We start from the raw sequence: 26,187 nt of genomic DNA, 5'->3' as shown, positions 1-26,187 counted from the left end.
AAAGAGGGGATGTGGAGTGGGCAGGCCGCCAGGCTGGCGTCATGCATCATTTTCTACGCCTGTTTTAGGCGTACAAAATGTTCTAAATGTACACGAGAAAGGAAGCTGGCGTAGATTTAGACCAGCGGTGGATGCGCTGAAGTTATGTAGAGGCCGGCGCCTCTACATAACTATGGCGGATCCACCACCAGCGCAAGAGTTGTTATGACCGGCGTCTAAAATGGCAGCCTTAATTTAATGACCCCCTTGGTCTTTATCTACGCCTCTAGTAGGAAGAAAGAGCTAATGAAAAAGCAGCTGCTACTATAAAATCTCGTCGACTTGATCAACAACTGAATCACCCGACTTTAGTCCAGCAACTTTTCCTGCAACTAGTGTTGAGCACCTTAAAGTACACACACTTAGGGGATGTTCACACAATGGATTTTAAAAATGTGCTTTCAACGTTTTCTTCTAATTTTTTTCTTTCATGAGGTGTTTTTTGGAGTTTATTTTGAGGCGGAAACTCTCCAAAATGAGTGCCAAAAAAAACTCAGTGTGAAGTTAGAGTTAATATACAGCTTAAGGTCCCATTCACACGTCCGTAGCGTGTTTTGCGGATCGCACATCGCCGGCACTTCTAGAATATGCCTATTCTTATCCGCAATTGCGGACAAGAATAGGACATGTTCTATATTTTTTTTGGGAACGGAATTGCGGACCCAGAAGTGCGGGTCCGCAATTCCGTATCCAGGCAGCACATCGTGCGGCCCCATAGAAATGGATGGGTCCGCAATTCCGTTCTGCAAAAACAGGAAACAGTGGGTCATCAATCTCATGATCAGTGGGGACCCCAGCAGTTGGACCTCTGGTGATCAGAATAAGGGTTAAGTCTTTATAATGGGGCCACGCCTTTAATTTCCCTGTAATATTTTTTTCTACCATGGATTATAAACTCTGTGTCGCAATAGACATTAATGCAAATATCGAGCAATAAAAACCATAATAATATGTGTTTCGACATAGAAGACACTCATTCACAATACAAGTAACTTGCTCATCTCTTACATAATCTGTAATGTCCAGGTCACAGTCGCAGTCAATGAAAAGCTTTGATATGGATGGAAAGTTCTGCAGGACAGATATATGCAGGGCAGTTGACTTTTGCTAAAAAAAAATAAAAAAGAAGTTGTTAACTGCTAGTGGGTAGAACTGAATTTTACGCATTACAATATAAAATAAGATGGTAGCCTTACCATTTGTAACATGGGGATAGCCACAACTCTCCCCAGTTATAGTGTCTTATATCGTTATTTTTAAATGTTGGATATAAAAGAAATCAAGGGGGGGTTTATCAAGCCCCGCACTCCAGATTTTCACTTTTGTGACTTGAGTAGGTTGGAAAGTAGCCTGTTAATGAGTTTAACTCCAGATTTAGGACTGGGACTTTTATAAAGTCCCAAAGCCACTCCAGTAAGGGCGGGGTGCAGAAAACTGGAGTAGCATTTCTAGACAAAAGTGTTAGTCTACTTTCACACTGGCGTTTTGGCTTTTCGGTTTGTGAGATCCGTTCAGGGCTCTCACAAGCGGTCCAAAACGGATCAGTTTTGCCCTAATGCATTCTGAATGGAAAAGGATCCGCTCAGAATGCATCAGTTTGTCTCTGTTCCGTCTCCAATCCGCTTTGGAGGCTGCCTGCAGCGTTTTGCTGTCCGCCTGCCGAAGCGGAGCCAAACGGATCCGTCCTGACACACAATGCAAGTCAATGGGGACGGATCCGTTTTCTATGACACAATCTGGCACAATAGAAAACGGATCCGTCCTCCATTGACTTTCAATGGTGTTCAAGATGGATCCGTCTTGGCTATGTTACAGATAATACAAACTGATCCATTCTGAACGGATGCAGACGGTTGTATTATCTGAACGGATCCGTCTGTGCAGATCCATGACGGATCCGCACCAAACGCGAGTGTGAAAGTAGCCTTACCTTCACCTGCAGTGAAGGTAATCTTCTTACCAGTGACTGTATTTTGGAGTTATAACCTCCCTTCTGATCCTCAGCCGTGTCATGTGACAAACACTGATCTCCAACTGACACAGGACAGGAAGTCCGTTACTTCTCTATTCATTCCTATGAGACTGACATTGAGGCTCCCATAGGAATACACAGAGAAACAGACTTCCTGCCCACACATAAAGGCAGAGTGTTGGTCACATGACACAGCTGAGGATCACTCACAAATACACTCAATGGTAAGAAGATTATCTTCACTACAATTTACATCATGTACCTTTCTAAGGCTACTTTCACACCAGCGTCTTTGCTGGATCCGCCTTGGATCAGCAAAAACGCTTCCGTCACAATACTACAACAGTCTGCATCCGTTATGAACGGATCCAGTTGTATTATCTTTAACATAGCCATGAAGGGTCCGTCATGACCACCATTAAAAGTCAATGGGGGACAGATCCGTTTTCTATTGTGTCAGAGAAAACCGATCAGTCCCCGTTGACTTACATTGCGAGTTAGGACAGATCCGTCTTGCTCCGCACCACATCGCAGACAGAATTATTCTGTCCGCGATGGGGACGCAACCAAACGGAACGGAATGCATTCTGGTGCACTCCTTTTCGTTCAGTTTTGTCCCCATTGACAATGAATGGGGACAAAACGAAAAAAAAGTGTTTTCCCCTGCTATTGAGTTCCTATGACTGATCTCAATAGCGGAAAGGAAAAGAGCAGATGGCAAAGTAGTCTAACAGGTTAGAGAATAAACATTTTTGTGGGAGTGCTTCTTTAAAGTTGAGCCAAATTTATCAAATGGCAAACGTGCTTTTTGATGAATTTGGCACAAACACAGAATCAAGCAAAAGGGACTTCAAATATTAACCTCATGATAAATCCCCCCCAATGTGCATAGTGATCAAAGTCCACTAATGACATCACAAGTCAACTTACATGGTTCACTGCATTAATGTCAATTCCTGCATCGATGAGCATACTGGCAATGTCTTCGAGCCCGTGGAAGGCGGCATAATGCAGAGCGTTCATTCCCTTCTGTGAAGCAATACAGAATAACAGTGACTGTTTAAGAAACGTATACTCCTGAGAATAAAAAGGACGACAAGAATACATGAAAAAAAATACGGAAACAGTGAAATCCTAGACATGTGATAGAATTATCTATATGATGAATACTGAATGGACACAGTTGGAAACCTATGCTACAAATATAACATGACACGTATAATACATCTACTGGTGTGAAATTCCCCTACCCCGTCGCTGTGCGGCACACCTCCTTCCAAAGCTGGGAACGTCATGTCCGGTGCGGCCGCGTCACAACAGGAAGTGACGAGGGTAGGGAAATTTCACGGAACACCAACTCTCCACACCTTTAGTATGTGCGGGGGGCGGGGGCGGCAGTCCGCCTCCTCCACAGATCAGACGATGTCCTGCTGCTGCTAGGTACAAGGTAAGCATGTGGTGTTTTTTTTTTTTGTTTTTTTTTACTTTCTGTTAGGGGCCCACAACAGGGCATATTTCCGTGAGGGGGCACAATGTGAGCATGAATACTGTGTGGTGGTATGAAGGGGGAGTAACTAATATCTGGGGGCATTAAGGGCACTGGTTGGGATTAGGTGTTTAATTATGTTTTGGGCGGGGTTAGAGGCGTGGCCTAGTGCAGAAAAAAATTGGGAGGTATGCTGATGCCATGTGTCAGTTAGGCCATGGATACATTACATCGGACTGTTACAAATACCTTTCTTCTGCATATAGGGGTCAACTGCCTGATATGTAGGTATGTATGCAGAATTTCAAATACATATTATATTAGAAAATTTTACGATTTCCTATTATATACACACCAAAAAAATAAATAAAAAAAATCTTTGAACATTTTACACAGGCCTTTTTATGTTACTGCTAGACTACACACTATGTATTCTACACCGTCACCTTTTTGCTTTTGTGGTTGCTCAGTCAGAGGTATGACACATCTTATTTGGTGGTCTTGCGTTGTGGTCTCGTGTACAAAACTTGATATCAGAAGTCAAAGGAGAGTCCTGTCCAAGTAGACCTCATTTGTCCCTCTTAGGGGACAAATCTAAACCATGAGAATAGATTTGTTCTAAAATTAATACAATATATACTGTTAGCTGCTCGTATCCATGCTGCTGCTGCTCAATGGAGAACGCCCTGTAGTTATTGCTATATACGAGACGTTATTGCCCACTAGACTGGATGGAGTAGAACAGCTTCACAAGGTTTGTTCTCCATGGATATCCTCACCTCATTAGGTATTATACCTCCTAATTATTATTATTATTAGAATAATAATAATAATAATAATAATAATAATAATAATAATAGGACCCCTATTTTGAATCCATCTATATTCAATTTTATTATGGCTGATATGTATTCTTACCATCTTTTTGAATTCTAGATCTAGATTATGCATCTGACCTGCAGAGGCACTGTTGTTTCACTCTATGACTTTTTTGCTTTTCATCATGTACATGTTCATCATCCTCTTTGGGCATTTGGCATCCGTTTTATTCATTCTTGTACTTTTATAATAAAGTTTAGATGCTTGACAAGTAAATTGCCCCACTGTCTGCATTTCATCACCAAAGGGAAGCCTTACCTCTGTTTGCACATTGACGTCACATCCGGCTTCCAAGAGAATTCTGACACAATCAGAATGGCGACCTTCTGTAGCAAGATGTAAGGCGGTCAGTCCTTCCTGTTCATTGACGAAATAGATCAATTTATCAAACCAGGTTTTCAAAAAGTTATGCACACTAGAAAAATGCATGCAGTGGCTCTACAGCAATGCAACTTGGTAATGTACCCCTAGATTTTTCTAGGCTAGGATATGTTATTTCTGTGGGTATCAGACAAGTGTTCTGATTACTTGACAAGACAAATCACTGAAATAAAGTGGCCTAAAATGGGAGGAAATGCTCAAAAACCCCAAACACTGTGGCGTGTTTATAACCGGGGGAGCAATTCCTCCGCACGGCAATCCCCAGCAAAAATGCATCCAATGGAGGATGTCGGCAGGGGACCACATGCACCACAAGAGCATCCTACACAAGATGGGATAATGTGTGGATGCGAATATAAAAATACATAAATCACTGCACCTTTTGTAGTGATTTACTTGACAAGACGCCTAATTTAGAATGCAATTAAATAAACCTGAATTTCTCTATCAGTGCATTAAGATGGAGCGGTTGGGAGGAGTTAGACACACATCATTGTTTGCAGGCTGCAGATGGTGGTGTTTAATCACGCTCTGCTGCCGGCAAACAATGATGGTATAATGATCACTCCTCTCATACTGAGGAGGAGATGTAATAGCAGCGGTCTCCTCCGCTAGCAAGTGGACGACTGCCAAGAAGGAACGGTTCATTCACAACAATAGCCTGTGAAATCAGACCGTTATCCAACCTCTATAATGAGCCCCCCTCCCCTAATGACGGGGCTCCTCGTAAACATTATACTTACCTGCTCCTTGCCTCCGTCACTCCGGAACGGAGAAACGTGGGTACTTGGGAGCAGGTAAGTATATTGTATACGAGGGGCCCATTATAGAGGTTGGATAGTCCCTTTAAGGGATCATGCACACAATCGTATGTATTTTGCGGTCCACAAAAGATACGGATGACGTCCGTGTGCATTCAGTATCTTGCAGAACGGAATAGCTGGCCCCTAACAGAACAGTCCTAATGCGGACAATAATGCGGACATGTTCTATCATTTTGCGGAATGGACATACGGAAACGGAATGCACATTGAGTAACTTCCGTATTTTTTTGTGGAGCCATTGAATTGAGTGGTTCTGCATGCGGTCCGAAAAAAAACCCGGAATGGAGACGGAAAGAAAATACGTTCGTATGCATGAGCCATTAGGGTATATTCACAGGAGTCAGATTTGTTGTGGAAATTTCTGCAACGGTTCCATTCATCTGAATGGGATTCAGAGACATCCATCCACATACTGTAGCAACAACAACTCCATTCTAATGTATGGAATGTCTGCAACATATGTCAACATACCCTATGGCTTTATGTACATAAGTTAGAGGTATGCAAGATGTTCCTTTTATATGAGCGCTAAAAGCCAATAAAAATGTACTTTATCTACAGTCCTGAAAAGCAGTTTCCCCTCACCTGGTTTTTTTCACTGAGTGCCACTCTGATCTCAACTATTGTCTGTAAAACTTTTGTATGGCCATTCTTTGCTGCTAGGTGCAGAGCTGTGTTGTCCTCCTGAAATATAATGAAGTGTTACTGAGGATGACCTATTGAGGAATACTTACTGTTCTAATAAAAAAACCACAATGCAATATACAAAATATATAAAATAGTGCCATACTCACTACAAAAAAATATACTAGTGCTAATGCTATGCTCATTATATACAGCAAATGTGAGAGTCTTGGCAAATACATTTTTGCACAAAATCATTTGTGCCCATCCACCACGGCAAGGTGATCTGTTTTGGACAGGAACCTACACTAAATGATCTTTCTTTTGGTGCCAACTGGCCTCCAATAAATTCAGGGAAGGCAAGTACCACATATATGCTGAGCTCGCTCTGTATTTTACCTCTCCAAATGGCCTCTAATGAATACAGGGAGAGCAGGTCGTTCTAATGTACAAATACATCTAACTATATCTAGGGCCGCAACTGTATTATAGTCCCAGTTCTTAGATCTCCCATGCATCAGCTGGAACCAAAACATCACAGAGTTCTAAAGTGATCACTATAGAAGAACCCTGGTAGATTTCAGGTTTTGCGGGCATGATATGGATGCTAAATTGTACCTGCCCCTGTCTGAAGCCGACCTAATGCTCTCCATCAGCCCAGTTGTGCTATGGCCTGGAATTCTTTGTCGTAGAGGAAAACTACAGTATGCAGCTTGACGGAGGCCTTGATGCTCTTTTATGCTTCTGGGATCTGAAATAAAGCTTTGATCACTTCATTTTGGAAGTGCCAGCTATCCAGTTAAGGACAGTACTCTCTGCTCTGCACTGATGAGGGGCAATCACCCCAAAACAGCTGTCTGCAGATGAGGTGCTGGCTTAGTTAATATCGGAGTCATGTCTTAAGGCCTATTTCAAGGATCGAACATTGACTTATAGGATAGCTGCCTTACATCTGGTGGAATTAGAGGCAGAGCTTGTTAACCTCTTAAGGACACATGACGTACCGGTACGTCATGATGTCCTGGTACTTAAGGACACATGACGTACTGGTACGTCATGAGTTGTTCCGATCACTGCCGCCCGGCCGGCAGTGATCGGAACCCGGTGCCTGCTCAAATCATTGAGCAGGCACCTAGGCTAAATGCGCGGGGGGGTCCCGTGACCCCCCCATGTCGGCGATCGCGGCAAACCGCAGGTCAATTCAGACCTGCGGTTTGCTGCGATTTCTGCAGTTTCTGGTCCCCGCGGTCCCTGACCGCGGGGATCAGAAACTTTATATGCCTAAAATAATGTTTTATTACCCCCCCCTGCACCCCCGAATGATTTTATGGTGGCGGGAGGTGGAGGGGGAGGGTTGAGGGCGGTGCGGGAGGCGGGCGGTGCGGCAGGCGGGATCGCGATCCCCCGCCCGCCTCCCCTTGTATAATCGTTGGTTTCTAGTGGGTATACCAGGGTGCCAGCACATTGCTGGCACCCTGGTATAAACGGCTGACATCTGCGATGCGATGTCAACCGTTTAACCCTTTCCATACAGCGGTCCGTACGGACCGCTGTATGGAAAAGGTTAACAGCGCAGGGAGCTCCCTCCCTCTCCCATCGGGGGGCTGCTGTGCCTTTGCAGCCCCCCGATGGGAGAGGGAGAGAGCCCCCAGAGAGTTCCCCTGAGCCCTGTGCTTACCCTTCCCCGTCTGCGAAGTTCTGAGCAGACGGGGAAGGTTCCCATGGCAACAGGACGCCTCTCAGGCATCCTGCTATCCATGGTGCTAAACAGATCTATGCTAAAAGCATAGATCTGTTCAGTGTAAGTAAAATACAGTACAGTACAATATATATTGTTCTGTACTGTATTATACAGACATCAGACCCACTGGATCTTCAAGAACCAAGTGGGTCTGGGTCAAAAAAAAAGTGAAAAAAAGTGAAAAAAAAAGTAAAAATCAAAAAACACATTTATCACTGATTAAAAATGTAAAAAATTAAATTCCCTGCACATGTTTGGTATCGCCGCGTCCGTAACGACCTGATCTATAAAACGGTTATGTTACTTTACCCGAACGGTGAACGCCATAAAAATAAAAAATAAAAAACTATGATGAAATTTAAATTTTGCCCACCTTACTTCCCAAAAAAGGTAATAAAAGTGATCAAAAAAGTCGCATGTACGCCAAAATAGTACCAATCAAACCGTCATCTCATCCCGCAAAAATCATACCCTACCCAAGATAATCGCCCAAAAACTGAAAAAACTATTGCTCTTAGACTATGGAAACACTAAAACATGATTTTTTTTGTTTCAAAAATGAAATCATTGTGTAAAACTTACATAAATAAAAAAAAAAGTATACATATTAGGTATCGCCGCGTCCGTATCGACCGGCTCTATAAAAATATCACATGATCTAACCCCTCAGATGACCACCGTAAAAAAATTAAAATAAAAACGGTGTAAAAAAAGCCATTTTTTGTCATCTTACGTCACAAAAAGTGTAATAGCAAGCAATCAAAAAGTCATATGCACCCCAAAATAGATGCCAATCAAACCGTCATTTCATCCCGCAAAAAATGAGACCCTACTTAAGATAATCGCCCAAAAACTGAAAAAACTATGGCTCTTAGACTATGGAGACACTAAAACATTTTTTTTGTTTTAAAAATGAAATCATTGTGTAAAACTTACATAAATAAAAAAAATTGTATACATATTAGGTATCTCCGCGTCCGTGACAACCTGCTCTATAAAATTACCACATGATCTAACCTGTCAGATGAATTTTGTAAATAACAAAGTGTAATATAGAGCAACCAAAAATCATATGTACCCTAAACTAGTACCAACAAAACTGCCACCCTATCCCGTAGTTTCTAAAATGGGGTCACTTTTTTGGAGTTTCTACTCTAGGGGTGCATCAGGGGGGCTTCAAATGGGACATGGTGTAAAAAAAAAAAAACTGTCCAGCAAAATCTGCCTTCCAAAAACTGTATGGCGTTCCTTTCCTTCTGCGCCCTGCCGTGTGCCCGTACAGCTGTTTACGACCACATATGGGGTGTTTCTGTAAACTACAGAATCAGGGCCATAAATAATGAGTTTTGTTTGGCTGTTAACCCTTGCTTTGTAACTGGAAAAAAAATATTAAAATGGAAAATCTGCCAAAAAAGTGAAATTTTGAAATTTATCTCTATTTTCCATTAAATCTTGTGCAACACCTAAAGGGTTAACAAAGTTTGTAAAATCAGTTTTGAATACCTTGAGGGGTGTAGTTTCTTAGATGGGGTCACTTTTAGGGAGTTTCTACTCTAGGGGTGCATCAGGGGGGCTTCAAATGGGACATGGTGCCAAAAAAACAGTCCAGCAAAATCAGCCCTCCAAAAACCAAACGGCGCACCTTTCCCTCTACGCCCCGCTGTGTGGCCGTACAGTAGTTTACGGCCACATATGGGGTGTTTCTGTAAACGGCAGAGTCAGGGCAATAAAGATAGTCTTGTTTGGCTGTTAACCCTTGATTTGTTAGTGGAAAAAATGGGTTAAAATGAAAAATTAGACAAAAAAATGAAATTCTCAAATTTCCTCCCCATTTGCCAATAACTCTTGTGCAACACCTAAAGGGTTAACAACGTATGCAAAATCAGTTTTGAATACCTTGAGGGGTGTAGTTTCTTAGATGGGGTCATTTTTGGGTGGTTTCTATTATGTAAGCCTCGCAAAGTGACTTCAGACCTGAACTGGTCCCTAAAAATTGAGTTTTTGTAAATTTCTGAAAAATTTCAAGATTTGCTTCTAAACTTCTAAGCCTTATAACATCCCCAAAAAATAAAATATCATTCCCAAAACAATTCAAACATGAAGTAGACATATGGGGAATGTATTACTATGTATTACAGAAGTAGAGAAACTGAAACTTTGAAATTTGCAAATTTTTCCAAATTTTTGTTAAAATAGGTATTTTTTGGTGCAAAAAAAATAAATTTTTTTGACTTCATTTTACCAGTGTCATGAAGTACAATATGCGACGAAAAAACAATCTCAGAACGGCCTGGATAAGTCAAAGCGTTTTAAAGTTATCAGCACTTAAAGGGACTCTGGTCAGATTTGCAAAAAATGGCCTGGTCCTAAGGTGTAAAAAGGCTGTGTCCTTAAGGGGTTAAGAGCCAATTTCCACCCCTTTCTTCACATTATTATTGCCGTCACACCCAGAAAGAGACACCCTGAACTGGAGTACGCCAATGGATACAAAAACTGCTGTCACACATGAATGGGAGCCGTACCCAGTTCCATACAGTGGGCAGAGGTGTGTAATTCTTGCCGATCTGATATTGATGAATTATATGGTAAGTGGTCAGAATAAAACTTAACGTTTAATTAAGATATTTAGAAAAATGGGTCCCAAGATAAGAGATAAACAATTTATATAAATATACACAAGCGGAGCACCACGGCGGTTTACCAGACAGATGTAGATGGTGCCAGAACCAAATAAGCAATAATGTAAGATGCACGGCGGCACCAGGAAAATAACCGGTTGGTCCTGCCGCACCGGTTGGTACCTCATCTGTGCGGCAGGACCAACCGGTTATTTTCCTGGTGCCGCCGTGCATCTTACATTATTGCTTATTTGGTTCTGGCACCATCTACATCTGTCTGGTAAACCGCCGTGGTGCTCCGCTTGTGTATATTTATATAAATTGTTTATCTCTTATCTTGGGACCCATTTTTCTAAATATCTTAATTAAACGTTAAGTTTTATTCTGACCACTTACCATATAATTCTTCTGTTTGACTCAGGTGGTCACCCTCATTATCTATATTGTCTGTTTGTACTTGATCTGATATTGATGACTTATCCTAAGCATAGGCCATTGATACAAAAGTCCCCTTTAAGTAATCGATGCAGTAACAGCATCAGCAGGGAGGACAGGACCATCCCTCAGATTTCTGTTATAACCACTGCATTCCATCCCCTAATAAACAAGAATCAATTTCCTTTCAAGTGCATCCCCCGTAAAAAAGACATATCTAGTTGCACACAGAATAAATGCTTCCAGACTTCTGCATTACAATAGATGAAAGCAAATATGAAAGAATAAAAGAATCAATAGTAATAAGATTCCTACAAATCTGAGTCAGGGTTTACATGTCAGAGATACCTTGTCCTTTAGGCTATGCTGGCAGCCGGATCCTATCAAGAATTCCACCACCTTTAACTTTCCATGTTCAGCTGCCAGGTGAAATGCAGTCCTCCCGAGCTAGAGGAGAAGAAAAACAGTAAGTACGTTTTTGCAAAATGATCTCTCAAGTAGGGCTGTGCGATTAATCAAATTAATTCAATTAATATGCTTTTTTCAGCCCCACGATGTTCCTTTTTAAAAAATTGTGATATTGATTTTTTTTAGTCTTGAGCGCTGAGTCAGCGCAGCATGTGCGAGTCATTTAAGTCCCTGCTGCCCACGCTATTAATCCAGATGCAGGGACATGAAGAGGCCTGCACAAGCTGTGCCGATACAGTGCTCCAGATCACAGCGGGAGCCGACACTGACAGAAGTCGGGATGGTCCTGTAACGGCCGCTGGGGCAGGGGGTGGATGGAGAGAGGGCACTGCTGCAATGCCTACCAGTTCCCTGGAAGCACCGAGAGCCCGGGTCTGCACATGACTGCCGAGAACTAGGGCATCAGAGTGTGTGTAAAATATATATAATATCTGTCAAATGTCACGACGGCATCTGAGAGTGTTAAAAAACAGAAGCGCGGGCTTCCTGCTCAAACACGCCTTCCCCCAGCGGAGATCGGGGTAAGCACCCTGTTCTAAAAATGAGCCACAGCCTGTACTAGGCTTCCAGGGTCCAAAAATAGTAAAACCGCAGCACTCTCTTGTCTCTTAAATCCCTTTATTTCATCAAATTCATGCGACGTTTCGACCTGAACGGTCTTTTTCAAGGCTTGAAAAAGACCGTTCAGGTCGAAACGTCGCAAGAATTTGATTAAATAAAAGGGATTTAAGAGACAAGAGAGTGCTGCGGTTTTACTATTTTTGGATACTTGGATCGACGCTACGGACTGACGTTCAACACCGCGTGCACCACCACATCAAGGCCGGTATACCCTGAGTGCTGCTACACCTTCTATTTTATGAGGCTTCCAGGGTCATTATTAGTATATCCTAGTTCAGGCCACTAGGTACCAGCACTAAACTGATATAGTGATTTATATACAGAATAATGGAGCAATTTCCATTAGGGTCAGTGGATCCGCAAAACACGGACATCGGCGATGAGCGTTCCGCATATGCGGACTGCATATCGCCGGCATTCTCATAGAAAATGCCTTTTCTTGTCCGCAATTGCGGACAAGAATAGGACATGTTCTATTTTTTAGTCATCGGAATAGCGGACCCAGAAGTACGGATCCACAATTCTGGATCCGGGCAGCACATCGTGCTGCCCCATAGAAATGAATTGGTCTGCAATTCCGTTCCAATTGCGGACGTGTGAATGGACCCTTATTCTGTATAAGTTGCAATCTGATGAAGAGTAATTAAAAAAAAGTTTTGAAAATCTAAAAAATAAAAAAATAAAAATAAAAACGTAAAATCACCCCACTTTCCCCAAAATAAAAATAAACAAAAAAAGAACATTATGGGCATCGTCGCATGCAAAAACACCCATACTATTAAAATATATTTTAAAAAAAAGTTAGCCCATATGGTGAAGGATAAAACAGAAAAACGTAAAAAAGGCTGATTTGCCGGGGTTTTTTTCATCACTATCTCCCAAGAAAATTGAATAAAAAGTGATCAAGTCATACACACCCCAAAATGGTATTGTCAAAAAAAAAAAAAAACACATTTGCCTCAAATGAGCCCCCACAAATCTCCGTAGACATAACTATAAAAAAGGTTATGGGGGAAGGGGGGAGGTCACCGGGGAGCAGGGGTTCTGTTAGGGTTGCTACCTTTCCCAAAAAAAAATAAGTTACACAAATTAAAAAGGTTGGTCTGTCTATTTAAGTTTTATTTAGCCTCTTTTTATGATTCTGCTGGTATTCGAACTCACAGCCTTCTACATTAAAGTCAAGAAACTTAACCACTGAGCTATAGAGCTTCATGTTAATTGGCTGTAACTATATTATGGCTAAAAACCTCAATAGCAGTTTACCACATACTATGCATTCATATATATCAGAGGTATTTTCTTTTTAGTAATTACACATTTATTTTGTGCCATACATTTTTTTTTTTACAATTACAAAAAAAAAAAAAAAAAAAGAAACTACTATGAAGTTTTTCCATCACAGCTTAGCATTCAGCTCAATAGCTCAGTGGTTAAGGTTCTTGCCTTTAATGTAGAAGGTTGTGAGTTCAAATTCCACAATTACATTTTTAGAAAGAGAGGGTAATTAGACTTCAATACACAGGGTGTCCCCAAGCATACTGACCATGCTTGGGAATACCCCCTTCATTGTCATAGCACTGATTCCATATATGGAGTTAGAGCATGAACTCCTAAGCCAGGAAGAGTCCAGGTGATCTGCGATTAGACCTCAGTGGAAGCTGTTGCAGTTACAAGGAGAGAGCTGCACCAGAAAGGACACAGCCCCTGAGCTGCCAAGTGGAAGATAATTTAGCAGAGCAATTGGAGCAGTGGATGTGGAGGGCTGGTTCTAGCTTTAGAAAGAGATTGTCATGTATTCTAAGATATCCATTTTTCACTTTTTACATAAAATCACAGTATAAGCCATTTAAGATATACGGATCTACAAACATTGCCACCGATATCGCTAATATTACAATGAAATATTAATAAAAAGGAACTGGAACATTTTATTTGCTTCCAATTTCTTGCAAACCCTGTCCAATCTGGACATTTACAACATATTGATTTTTGAGACCTGCTCCTATCTCAAGCACAGGGCCCCACCAAGTATGGAAAGCACAATGCGCTTGCACAGCATCCCGCCCGTTCACTGCTATGGGACGCTGAGCAAGCATACCCACTTCTCCATTCACCACTATGGGACTTCCACATAGTTTAAGAAGTCCCAGAGCAGTAAATGGAGAAAGTAATGCTTGTGCAGAGTGATCTCCATTCACAGTGCGGCACCATCCTTAACCCTTTCCCGACTGCAATCTGTATATATACGTGATAGCTGCACATGCCCCGTGCAGCTATCACGTCTATAAACGTCAAGACAGTTCTTTAATCCAAGCGCTGCAAAGCGCTTGGATTAAAGCTTCTGCCCCCGCACTGCTGCTGTCACGGACAGCATACAGTTCAGTAATGCCGGCAAGGGACCAATCAGAGTGGCCCCTTGCCGACAATCGATCCGATTGGTTAGTCTGTGCAGACTAACCAATCGGATCGCGGCAGTGGAAAAAATGCCGGTTTCAGGCTCTGATCTGCGCTCTGCAGATCACAGCCTGAAATCAGGTAGTGTCTCTGTGGCCCCCAATCTGTGCCCCTTTCCTGTGCCCCCCGATCTGTGCTCCTCCAACACCCCCCTGTGCGCGCCTGCCCCTGATGAAGTAGTTTCCCCGTCCATATTTATGTAGTCCCTCCCTGATGCGGTCCGCCCCATGCTGTCTCCCCGCCCCTCCTGCCCCAGCCTCCCTCACCCTCAAGGTTAGCCGCCGTACCCCAATACAACCCCCCCCCCCATTCCAGCGCTGCCCCCGATCCTGTGCCCCCGCTGTGTGTGATGGCGGCGGCTCCATTCCTGAGCCGCCGCCATCAGCAGCGAGTGTCAGCTCTGATAGCAGCGCCCGATGGTTGCCATGGCAACCGGACGCTTTGCAAAGGCGTCCGGTTGCCATGGCAAAGGCATCTGGTGCTGCCACCTACAGGGCATCTAATAGTATTATACTTTGCAATGCAAGAGCATTGCAAAGTATAGTACAGCCATCAGCCCCATTGGATCTTCATGATCCAAGAGGGACTTGATAAAAAAGGAAAGTGAAAATAATAAAAATGAAAAATAAATAAATAAAAATGTAAATTAAAAAAAGAAATTGCCTTTTCCTATAAAAAAAATAAAAAAATAAAATACACAAATTAGGTGTCACCGCGTCCGTAACGACCGTCTCTATAAATATATCACATGATAGACCCAGTCCGATAAACACTATTAAAAAAAAAAAAAAAAAAAAAAAACTGTGCCAAAAAAAGCTATTTTTGTCACCTTACATCACAAATAGTGCAACAGCAAGCGATAAAAAAGGCTTATGACCCCCAAAATAGTACCAATTAAACCGTCACCTCATCCCGCAAAACATGATACCCTATTTAAGACAATCGCCCAAAAAATATAAAAGCTATGGCTCTCAGACTATGGAGACACTAAAACATAATTTTTTTGGTTTCAGAAATGCTATTATTGTGTAAAACTTAAATAAATAAGAAAAAGTATACATATTAGGTATTGCCACGTCCGTAACGATCTTCTCTATAAAACTATCACATGACCTAACTCCTCAGATGAACGCTGTAAAAATAAATAAATGAAAGCTGTTCCAAAACAGCCAATTTTTTGGTCACCTTGCCATATAAAGTGTAATAATGAATGATCAAAAAATCCTATGTACCCAAAAATGGTACCAATTAAAACCTCAACACTTTCTGCAAAAAACGAGCCCTTGCACAAGACGATCGGCAGAAAAATAAAAAACATATGGCGTTCAGAAAACCAATCCAGCAAAATCTGCCTTCCAAAAACCGTATGGCATTCCTTTCCTTCTGCGCCCTGCCGTGTGCCCGTACAGCAGTTTACGACCACATGTGGGGTGTTTCTGTAAACCGCAGAATCAGGGTAATAAATATTGAGTTTTGTTTGGCTGTTAACCCTCAATGTGTTAAATAAAAAAATGCAATAAAATGGAAAATCTGCCAAAAATGTGAAATTTAGAAATTTAATCTCCATTTTCCTTTAATTCTTGTGGAACACCTAAAGGGTTAAAAAAGTTTGTAAAATCAGTTTTGAGTAACTTGAGGGGTGTAGTTTTTGCAATGGGGTCATTTATGGGGGTATCCACTATGTAGGCCCCACAAAGTGACTTCAGACCTGAACTGGTCCTTATAAAGTGGGTTTTGGAAATTTTCTTAAAAATTTTAAGAATTGCTTCTAAACTTCTAAGCCTTCTAACGTCCTAAAAAAATAAAATGACATTTCCAAAATGATGCCAACATAAAGTAGACATATGGGAAATGTTAAGTAATAAATATTTTATTAGATATGACTTTCTGTTTTAGAAGCAGAGAAATTGAAATTTGTAAAATTGTGAATTTTTCAAAATTTTGGGTACATTTTGGATTTTTTCATAAATAAAGGTGAAATATATTGACTCAAATATATGACTATCATGAAGTACAATATGTCACGAGAAAACAATCTCAGAATGGTTTGGATAAGTAAAAGTGTTCCAAAGCTATTACCACATAAAGTGACGCATGTCAGATTTGTAAATTTTGACCTGGACATTAGGGCATCAATGACCCTTGGTCACGAAAGGGTTAAGATAGGAGTAGGTCCCAGAGGTGGGATTCAGGGATAAGCCATAATCACCCAGATTGGACAACCCCCTTAAAGAACTAGTGAAAAAAAAAAAAAATAGGTATATTATATATTGATGATCGGTTATCAATATGTGATCGGTGAGGGTCCGACTCCTGGGACCCCAGCCAATCAAGCTTTTAGGCCAAGCAGAGCGCCGTACATTGTATAGTGGCTGTACTTGGTATCGTGCTCAGACATATTCACTTCTATGGGGCTAAGCTACGCCTAGGTCACAGGACAGATAAACGCGTCGTCTCTGGCCCAGGAGAAGCTGTGAGAAGGCCGTGGCACTACTGCAAGTGCTGGTGCCTTCTCATACAGCTGATCGCCAGGGGTGCTGGGTGTCGGACCCCCACCGATCAGATACTGATTACCTATCCTGAGGACAGGTAATCAGTATGAACGTCGAGGAAAACCCCTTTAACTAAACGTCCTTGTTATATGTGACCTACATTTCTATTGTTCACATTCTGTATTGTGTAAACACAAACACATACCATTGTCACCGTGTCTATGTGTATCATAGGCCACACAAAACATGCTAACAGATTCTTTTCTACCAGGAAGAAACTAAAATAATCTACACAGAAAACTTTGCAAGATCTGTATGTATAGGAAAAGAACACAATGTGTACGTGATAACCCCCGACGTGTGACACGGAAACTACCAGGTTACCTTGATGACTGATTGGAGTAATGTCATCTACTGTCACCAGTTTTCCCAGTCACACAGACGCAGTATATAGGCTTCTCTATCATGCACTTAGCAATATTATAATCAGACGTAATATGAAGTGATGAGAGGTATCAGAGCGCCCCTGGCTCCAGTGAACACGGCTATGACTGCCAACAAGTACAGAACCCTGCAGCTACCAACCTTAAAGGGAACCTGTCATGTGGATATTTGATTTTAATCTAACTAATTATATACAATCATTAACTACTAAAAAGTACCTTAGATGTATTTACTTACTGGTGTGACAGATGGTTACCTCATAATATACACACAAAGATGCTGCATGCTAATGAGCTGATTGGAGTCCAGCGTATATTTAATTCAGAGCTATAGCCACTCCCCTGCCCACCTGCTGCTGATTTATATGGAAAAAAAAACTGTCATTCAGCAGCAGGTAGGCGGGGAGAGTCAGGGGATCATGAATATTCAGGACTCATCATTATCAGCTGGAGCTTTTCAATACAAGATGTTGGCAGATTGACTGGGTCAATTAAAGAAAGTGACCCAGCATTTTGCTAAGAGAATCAGTCACTTATTTATGTTGCCCTTAGTTAGGACACCATAAAACTGGTGACAGGTTCCCTTTAAGTCAACCAAAGGCAAGCTCTACTTTCATTAACGTTCCAGCATTGTCCCCTATGGCTAAACTAACATGTTTTACATTAGATGAGACCCTTAGGATCAGAAACTTTTAGCTGTACAGGGAAATCTACTTGGACACCTTCACAAATGGAAAAGTTTATTTTGCTTACTGACAGACGCCATGTTCTGGATTACTGATAAAAGAATGGGGTCGATAAAAACTATTATGCGAAGATTCCTTCATCCTTACATAGTGCCAGCCCAATAGGGGGCAGTGCTGTACACACATCACATTCCTACTCCATGCCTGCCCCCATTGAAAATCATCTCAGCGCTCGTTTGTGGGGAGATCGCTCACTGGTTATTATCGCCTCCTGCCCCCAGTTATAGGTTATATCTGTGTAACCAGTGCCCTGCAGTAACCAGTGCAGACTTTCCATTACTAGTGGGGAGAGCGCTCATTAGATATTACTGCCACCTGCCCCCAGTTATAGGTTATATCTGTGTAACCAGTGCCCTGCAGTAACCAGTATGGACTTTCCATTACTAGTGGGGAGAGTGCTCATTAGTTATTACCGCCACCTGCCCCCAGTTATAGGTTATATCTGTGTGACTGGTGCCGTGCTGTTAACCCTTTCAGAACCAGACCTGAAAAGGCCTTAATGATACTTTTTTGGAATTTAGTTCACATGGTGGTTTGACAGTAGTAATTGTTTATTTGTTGACCGTTTTACATGACACATAGGGCGTTCTAATGTTTTCTAGCTAATTTTTTCCTTCGTTTTATAGTTTTATTTGGGGAAAAACCTGTGCAAAATATCTGCTGGAACTCATACCGACAGTGTGAAACAGGCCTTACAAAGTTCTTTCCTGGGCCATCTTAAGTTCAAACTAGACTGAATGTACAATGCCTTAGACTCAGATCCAACCAATCAACATGGCCATTTCTCTGGTAAATCACCTGTACTGGTACACGGTATGTATTGTACTGGGCCCTAAAGAAGCTTGTGTCCTCACCATAGAAAGTGATTTACAGCTTCCAGGATCTATCCCTGACTTATATGCAAGGACTTCAATTATCTGCTTATTTTTCTTTAAATACAATGGTCATCCCGGAACAAATTAATATTGAGACTTGAGGGAGCACTGCGCTTCTTAGCAAACACTTGACATATGGGTGTAACCAATGTAATCTAGACCCATCTATATTTATAGTCAGGGGTAAGTCTCTTCTCTTTCAACAGCAGAAAGCAGGAGAAGCAAATAATTCCGCTTTAAGATGAAGACGGAAACAATAGACCGGACAGGTACAGCAGGCAATGTGCAGCGAGGAACAGCGGACGTACACGTTAATGCACACGATTTGACAATCTCCAACTAATTTAGAAAGTCGACAACGACTGTCTCAATGTTTAAGTGACTCCAAAGATACAAATATGGAACATAATGCTGTGCGTGCACATGCAATCCATTGATGGCTTTGCAAATACAAGGGCGTTGTATTGTCTGGGAGTTTGTGAAATGATGAATTTCAACTTCATCGCCATAATGAACAGTCACCACTTATAAAGATGCTTCATTTGCTTCCTTCACTGAAAAAGAGATATTGTCTAGCAAAGAAACAGTCGTACATGGTACAGTATGTAAACATCGATCATGTGAGTACATCTGCATGAAGTTTGTATGTTTACCCCGTGTTTGCGTGGGTTTCCTCCAGGTTCTCCGGTTTCTTCCCACACTCCAAAGACATAATGATGGGGAGCTTAGATTGAGAGCTCCACTGGGACAGCGAGTGATGCTAGTGTCTGTAAAGCGCTGCGGAATAGGTCAGCGCTATATAAGTGCGTAAATATAAATATAAAAATTGATACTTAACCTCAGCATCCTAGGTCGCCCTATCCCCTTAGACAGTCCATATAAGTCAATCATTACTTACTCCAGAGGTCGCAATAACGCCTGTACAAACGTCATAGACGCCTGTTCAGGCCATTTTACTCCCTGGAAAAAGACTCATGCGTATATTTTTACACGCGGTCTTTTTCTAGTCAGGAGCGCCGTATCAGAAGCGGTCAGGTCCGGCACACATGAAACCCCGCCCCTCACGGACATCTCTCTCACCAGGAGCAGCTCCAGGGTCTGGACTAAACACTACATTGTGGTTACAGGACCTGTGGTGATGTCATGTGATCAGCCATGTGTGTGGGAGGAGTTAGGGGAACACAGGCTCAGTGTAGGACTGTGCTGGTGGAGAATGCAGAGGTACTTTATGTATGGAAGGTGTGTATGAAGCAGGGCTATGTCAGTGTAACCAGTCTATTGTACAGTTTTTTGTGTGCGCATGGCAGCGTCAGGTGGGCCCTGCGCATGGCAGCGTCAGGTGGGCCCTGCGCATGGCAGCGTCAGGTGGGCCCTGCGCATGGCAGCGTCAGGTGGGCCCTGCGCATGGCAGCGTCAGGTGGGCCCTGCGCATGGCAGCGTCAGGTGGGCCCTGCGCATGGCAGCGTCAGGTGGGCCCTGCGCATGGCAGCGTCAGGTGGGCCCTGCGCATGGCAGCGTCAGGTGGGCCCTGCGCATGGCAGCGTCAGGTGGGCCCTGCGCAGGGCAGCGTCAGGTGGGCCCTGCGCATGGCAGCGTCAGGTGGGCCCTGCGCATGGCAGCGTCAGGTGGGCCCTGCGCATGGCAGCGTCAGGTGGGCCCTGCGCATGGCAGCGTCAGGTGGGCCCTGCGCATCAGTGGTCTTATGTTTAGTGTATGATGTTGGATAAATGTAAAATTGTCTACAGTTATTTCTGCATGGGAGACTAGCAATGGTTTCCGTGCAGAAATATCAGCCTCATAACGTTATGTGGGCCTATGCATTATATACAGTATGTGAATTACTGCAAAATTCATACTCCTCCTTGGCTAAAAATACTCCATAAAATTGTTAAGAGGAGTATTTTTACTCTTCTGGAAAAAAATGTAGTGTGGCCTCTGACTTACTCCACATTCCACAATGAGCTCATAAAATTGTGTGTGCTTAGTCGACAGTCACAGTAACTTCCGTAGGGGTATCGGTTAAACATGAGCACTTTTGCGTATTTTAAATTTATACAATAAAACAATAACCCCTTGGACAGACCGGTTTCTACGCACTAAATTCCACTGTGTTAGGAACCATGGAAAACATTTCATATAACTGTTCTGAAAGGACCAAGTAACATTTTCAAGTCGTATGTCATATTCCAGACACTGGTCCAGATGACTGCAGGCTGTCTAAGGATCAGCACCCCTATCATCACCTGAACACTAACTCTATAGATATAAAAGGGACATAGAATACAAAGCAGATGTGTCTAGTGGATCTGCAGTGGGCACTTACCTATTGTGGTCTCTGGGTCACAAAAACTCAAGGTGACATACAAACAATACGGCCGAGCGATGTGTCACCCATAATCGCATTGTGTGACATCACCACTTCATGGCTCTAGTACTCTGCATGTACGCATAGACACTAATAATATAGTCATGAGACTGCAGAAACAGCGCTGGCAAGTGGTTGATTTCTCTATATCACAGATTCCCACATGTAGTCGAAAAACCCAGACACATCAATTAGATGCCATGTTGTGGAAATAAAAAATCTGCAGCAAGCTGCATCTTTTGTAGATTTCTTGTGGAAATTGCCATGGATAGACTGGTGAGGGATATTGTCAAAGTCTGAAGGTAAATTAGCAGGTAAATTATTTAGTGGATTTTTCCCACAAACTTTTCACATGTCACAGCAACATATAAAATGTTTTTGTCAGTGGGGATTTGAGTGCTGAGACCCCCACTGATCACTAGGATGAAGATAGAGAAGCACTCACATAGACTCACTCTCCTCACTGCAGAAGTGTCACGGTGGAGAGTGGGGGAAACTCCCCACCGTATAGTAGGATCTGTTACTAGGCCAGACTACAGTGAAGGGAGCAGGCCACAACCTACAGCCGCCCTAATCCTGACCCTGATCTCCTGACCGCATGAGCGAACCCTGAAGGTGGGAGGGCTCATGCACTGGAACCTGGATCCTGCTGACCCTGACAGTCCCTGGCATAGGGGTCAGGAATAGGGGACAACCGCGGTTTCCCAGGGACACAGACAAACTGGAGTCTCCAGCTGCCTAGTAACACGTGGAAGGGAAAAGACCATATGCAGCAACTGGATCGGCAGGTAAGAACACCGGAAAACTCACTTACCTGCCGCTGCCACCACGACTGGAATCAGTGCATACGAACCGGAGCCAACACACCAAACAGGGCACAACACAAACAACGAATACAGGAAACCAGCATACCAGTTACTGCCTGGACCCCCATGCAGATAAGTGCATGGCATCCCCAGGAAGTGCTGCATACAGGCTTATGGTTCACCCCTCAGGGAAACCAGCCCCCTCACGGAGGTACAACATACAACAGGGGAATATCTAGCAGACATGCTGGAAACTACATAAATAGACCAGACAGTCACAACACACTAGACATAAATACACCCTGGACAAAACCCACACCAATCAACAAAGGGTAGGATGGGAAGGAGAAACCGGGAAGACCTTGATGACCACAAGAGTGGCCCTCACTGGACAGATGGTAAAGCCAGGAACAGTGAACCACCAGCACGCACCAAGCCTGGAGGAACACTCAGCTACAGGCATCCAGCAGAAGCTAAATAGCCCGAAGCGACCACACCTACACCAAGAACACACATTAACCCCAAGTTAACCAAACACAAGGAAGAAGCAACTGAAGGAAAATTGCACACACCAGCAAAAGGCAACAGGTTGCCGCAGGCAACAGCATGCGTGGCAAGCAAGTCACGGCGCACACAGCAAAACCCGCGACACTGCCACAACATGCCAAAACGGCAACAGCAAGCGTGGCAACAGTGTCACGGCGTACACCATAGGCAGTGACAATAAGTGTCTATGTGCCAGGCTTAATTGCATCTAGCAATTGATAGGGATCTCAGCACCGAGACCGCCACCGATCAAAATCTTTGGTCGCTATATCAAAAGTTTTGTGAAAATTCAGCGACACTTTGGAAGGCCCTGTAAACAACATGTTAGAACCTTCCATCAAATGTATATATCAGAACGTTTGCACACTCTCAAACGGCTGCCTCTGCATATACAGTGGCATAAGATACCGCTTGAGTCCAGTGAAAAAAAATAAAAATAAAGTATGCCAGATAACTGTAGGAGCTGATGGACAGATCAGCTGCGCAATGCATGTCAGTGGGAATATTATGTCAGCCCCAGTTAAAGGAGAGATCAGCAATGAAAACAAAAAAGGTAATGTTAAAATGTGCCCAAATGATAAAGACAAAATAAGAGAGAGAACAAGAGCACTACCCCCAAATCAGCTTCTAGCCCCGTCTGTAGTGACAATAAACTGTATGTAACCCCATAACAAAAAGCCCCATGTATTAACGGGGAAAAATTTTTTTGCAAAAAATGCATTAACTTTTTTTTTTTTTTTTTTTTTTTTTTTTTTTAAGTGTCTGGTCATGACGGGAGGGAAAAGGCACAGTCTTGAACTGGTTAAAGAGTACCTATCATTTTCACAAACTTCATAACATATCATAAGTTTTGATTGCTGAAGTTCTGGATGCTGAGACCCCGGCTTTTCACTAAAACGAGAAGACAGGAGCCTTCAGCTGAGCACCATGCTCCTTTAGCATCTGTATTTTGGCTGCACATCTCTCTTCAGAGTTGCGCGAGCGATGTACAGATTCATAGAAAGTCTATGGCTTTTCTATGTATCTGTACACTGCTGGGCAGATATGGACACAACACTCAGCTGAGCACTTCTGTCTTCTCCTTTTATGAAGGGTAGGACGGTCTCAGCACCTGGACCCTATCATCTCTGCTGACATGTCACGAGGACATGTCAAAAGTTTGTGTAAAAAAAATAAAAGTGCCCACAGGAGATGTCATTCACTGTCCACATACCTCCACCCATCTCTCGTTCACTACAATGTCAGCCTTCTATAGAGTTCTTGTATTAAGGAAGATCTCAAAGAACAGAGCTATAAACCTTGTCCAGTTAGAAGAGATTAAAAAAGTCCATTAAACCATGTTCATCACCAGCAAGTAATGCTATAATCAGTGGCAACACGCCTCAAGCTCCTCACATAAATCTCAGGATCTATGTTACAGACATTACACCTACGTCACGGCAGCATCTAACACCTACTGATATCATTTAGGGCTTAAATTAAATTACTGAAGCCTTCAGACTAAAAGGAACGATGTAATCAGGAGGAAAGAATACAGAAGAATCTCTGGACAGAGCTCTACACCATATTAAGCACATCATCTTTGGTTGCACATCATGACCTTTATGATGACTAGGTAAGGTTGTCCGGATTACCTTATCTGTCTTATCTAGCTTGATGTCCTCCAGATCCTCCATAATAAACTGCATGACTTCAATGTGACCTCTTTGTGCTGCACAGTGGAGCAGGTTCATCCCATTCTGGAAATTGAACACATAAAATGAATACTACACAAGATAACAACACAACCATAAGGTAGTGATAGAGACACTGGTTTCATGTCATCTACAGTTTTTTTAGTTGCAGCACTCGCATTGCACTTTGAGCCAGGAGTAGAGATGAGCGAACTTCTGTTTTAAGTTCGGCGTCTAAAGTTCGGCTTCAGGTTAGCGGAGGATCTCGATATGGATTCCGAATTCCGTTGTGGTCCGTGGTAGCGGAATCAATAATGGCCATTATTGATTCCGCTACCACGGACCACAACGGAATTCGGAATCCAAACAGAAGTTCGCTCATCTCTAGCCAGGAGTCCTCGGTATCCATGACCTGCAAGTTACTGCAGGAGTCAGACCACCCCCAGATTATCAGATGATCCTGATATTGAGAAGGATAGGTCATCAATAAGTAATGGAGCATTTAGACTATTAGATAATTTTTACAATTTAAACGCTAACGACTCAAGATGGAGGAAAATTGTGCAGCAGAAATTCCAACTAAACAACTGTACTGAAAAATGCCCAGTCAACGCCTGGAAAAGTAGTTAATGCAAATGAATTAATTATCGCTCGTCATTGTAGAATTGTGACCTATAAACCCCATACAATAACTAATTAAAATATAAGGAAGCTATAGGCAAAACACATGAGCTGTAAAGTGATCAGTATTGTACAGCAGACGAAAACAGATCCAGCGAGTGATACAAATTCAGGCTTTATTCTACATGCTTTAAAAGACGCACAGCCTTATGCCACTAACGCGTTTCAAATGATACCTTCATCTTAATGTCTGTGATCAAGATCGAGGTATCAATCGAAACGCATCAAATGGCAAGCAGGGTTTTTTTATTTTTTTTTATTACTCGCTGGATCCATTTCCGTTTGCTATACAAGATTCCACGTGGGTTTGAAAATACCCTGGAACTGTGACGAGCCTTGGATTAGACTTCAATTGGTGCTGGAGTTCCACTTTATACATTCAAGAGAGTGCTCTGTACACAGTTGTCTTTTGTCACTTTGTGCCTTTACTTTTTATGCTGCGGTATACTTCTGTTGGAGAACCATGTTGTAACCAATTACTCTGGGGTTAAGGTGTCCACCATAGTACCACATTTGTTACTTGATGTCTTTTTTTTTTTTTACCAATATAGCACTTTCTTGGTTTCTGTTTTTTATCACCACCTTTTGTAAGTGACTGCCACCTTTTAGATGCCTGCCCATTTTTAACTATTTATTAATAAAGAATTATATACTAATTCATCATTGTACGGTATTTTATAGGTGTGTTATATGGTTTCGCTGAGACACCATCTATTTGTTTTTTATGTGCCCAAATTTGTAGTATTGAATTGCGGTAATGTACATTGTGTGATCTTTGGAGATTTAAAAACAGGCGTGTTTTATGTATATTGTTGCTGTCTAAATGCAGAGAACGAGCCTCAATTAAGCGAGTAAACAATCACGTGAATAAATTTGTACACTATAATCCGTCACTGGCTTTAAATCGCTAAATGCGATAATTTCATTAATTGCGCAAACAATTTCTGACTCATCTAAATCCGCCATAAGAGCTGGAAAACCCCTGTAAGGCGTTATTCTCATCTGAGACATAAGGAGG

The 26,187-nt window shown here is 42.5% G+C and overlaps 1 protein-coding gene across 2 annotated transcripts in view; it reads right to left on the bottom strand.

Annotated features, from left to right (window-relative positions):
* ANKDD1A (ankyrin repeat and death domain containing 1A) overlaps positions 1-26,187 on the bottom strand; it is an 82,691-nt gene that overhangs the window by 12,194 nt on the left and 44,310 nt on the right. For both annotated transcript variants that reach the window (XM_040414262.1, XM_040414263.1), the window contains 6 exons: positions 24,450-24,554; positions 11,348-11,446; positions 6,167-6,265; positions 4,635-4,733; positions 2,942-3,040; positions 1,048-1,146 (listed from right to left, as the gene is read on the bottom strand). In XM_040414262.1, the coding sequence (XP_040270196.1) occupies positions 1,048-1,146; positions 2,942-3,040; positions 4,635-4,733; positions 6,167-6,265; positions 11,348-11,446; positions 24,450-24,554 (600 nt within the window). The remainder of the gene's footprint in view (positions 1-1,047; positions 1,147-2,941; positions 3,041-4,634; positions 4,734-6,166; positions 6,266-11,347; positions 11,447-24,449; positions 24,555-26,187) is intronic.

Source organism: Bufo bufo, chromosome 1 (assembly GCF_905171765.1).
Source record: "Bufo bufo chromosome 1, aBufBuf1.1, whole genome shotgun sequence".
Taxonomy (NCBI): domain Eukaryota; kingdom Metazoa; phylum Chordata; class Amphibia; order Anura; family Bufonidae; genus Bufo; species Bufo bufo.
Note: the sequence above shows the minus strand (reverse complement) of the source record. Positions and strands in the feature narration are given on the sequence as shown.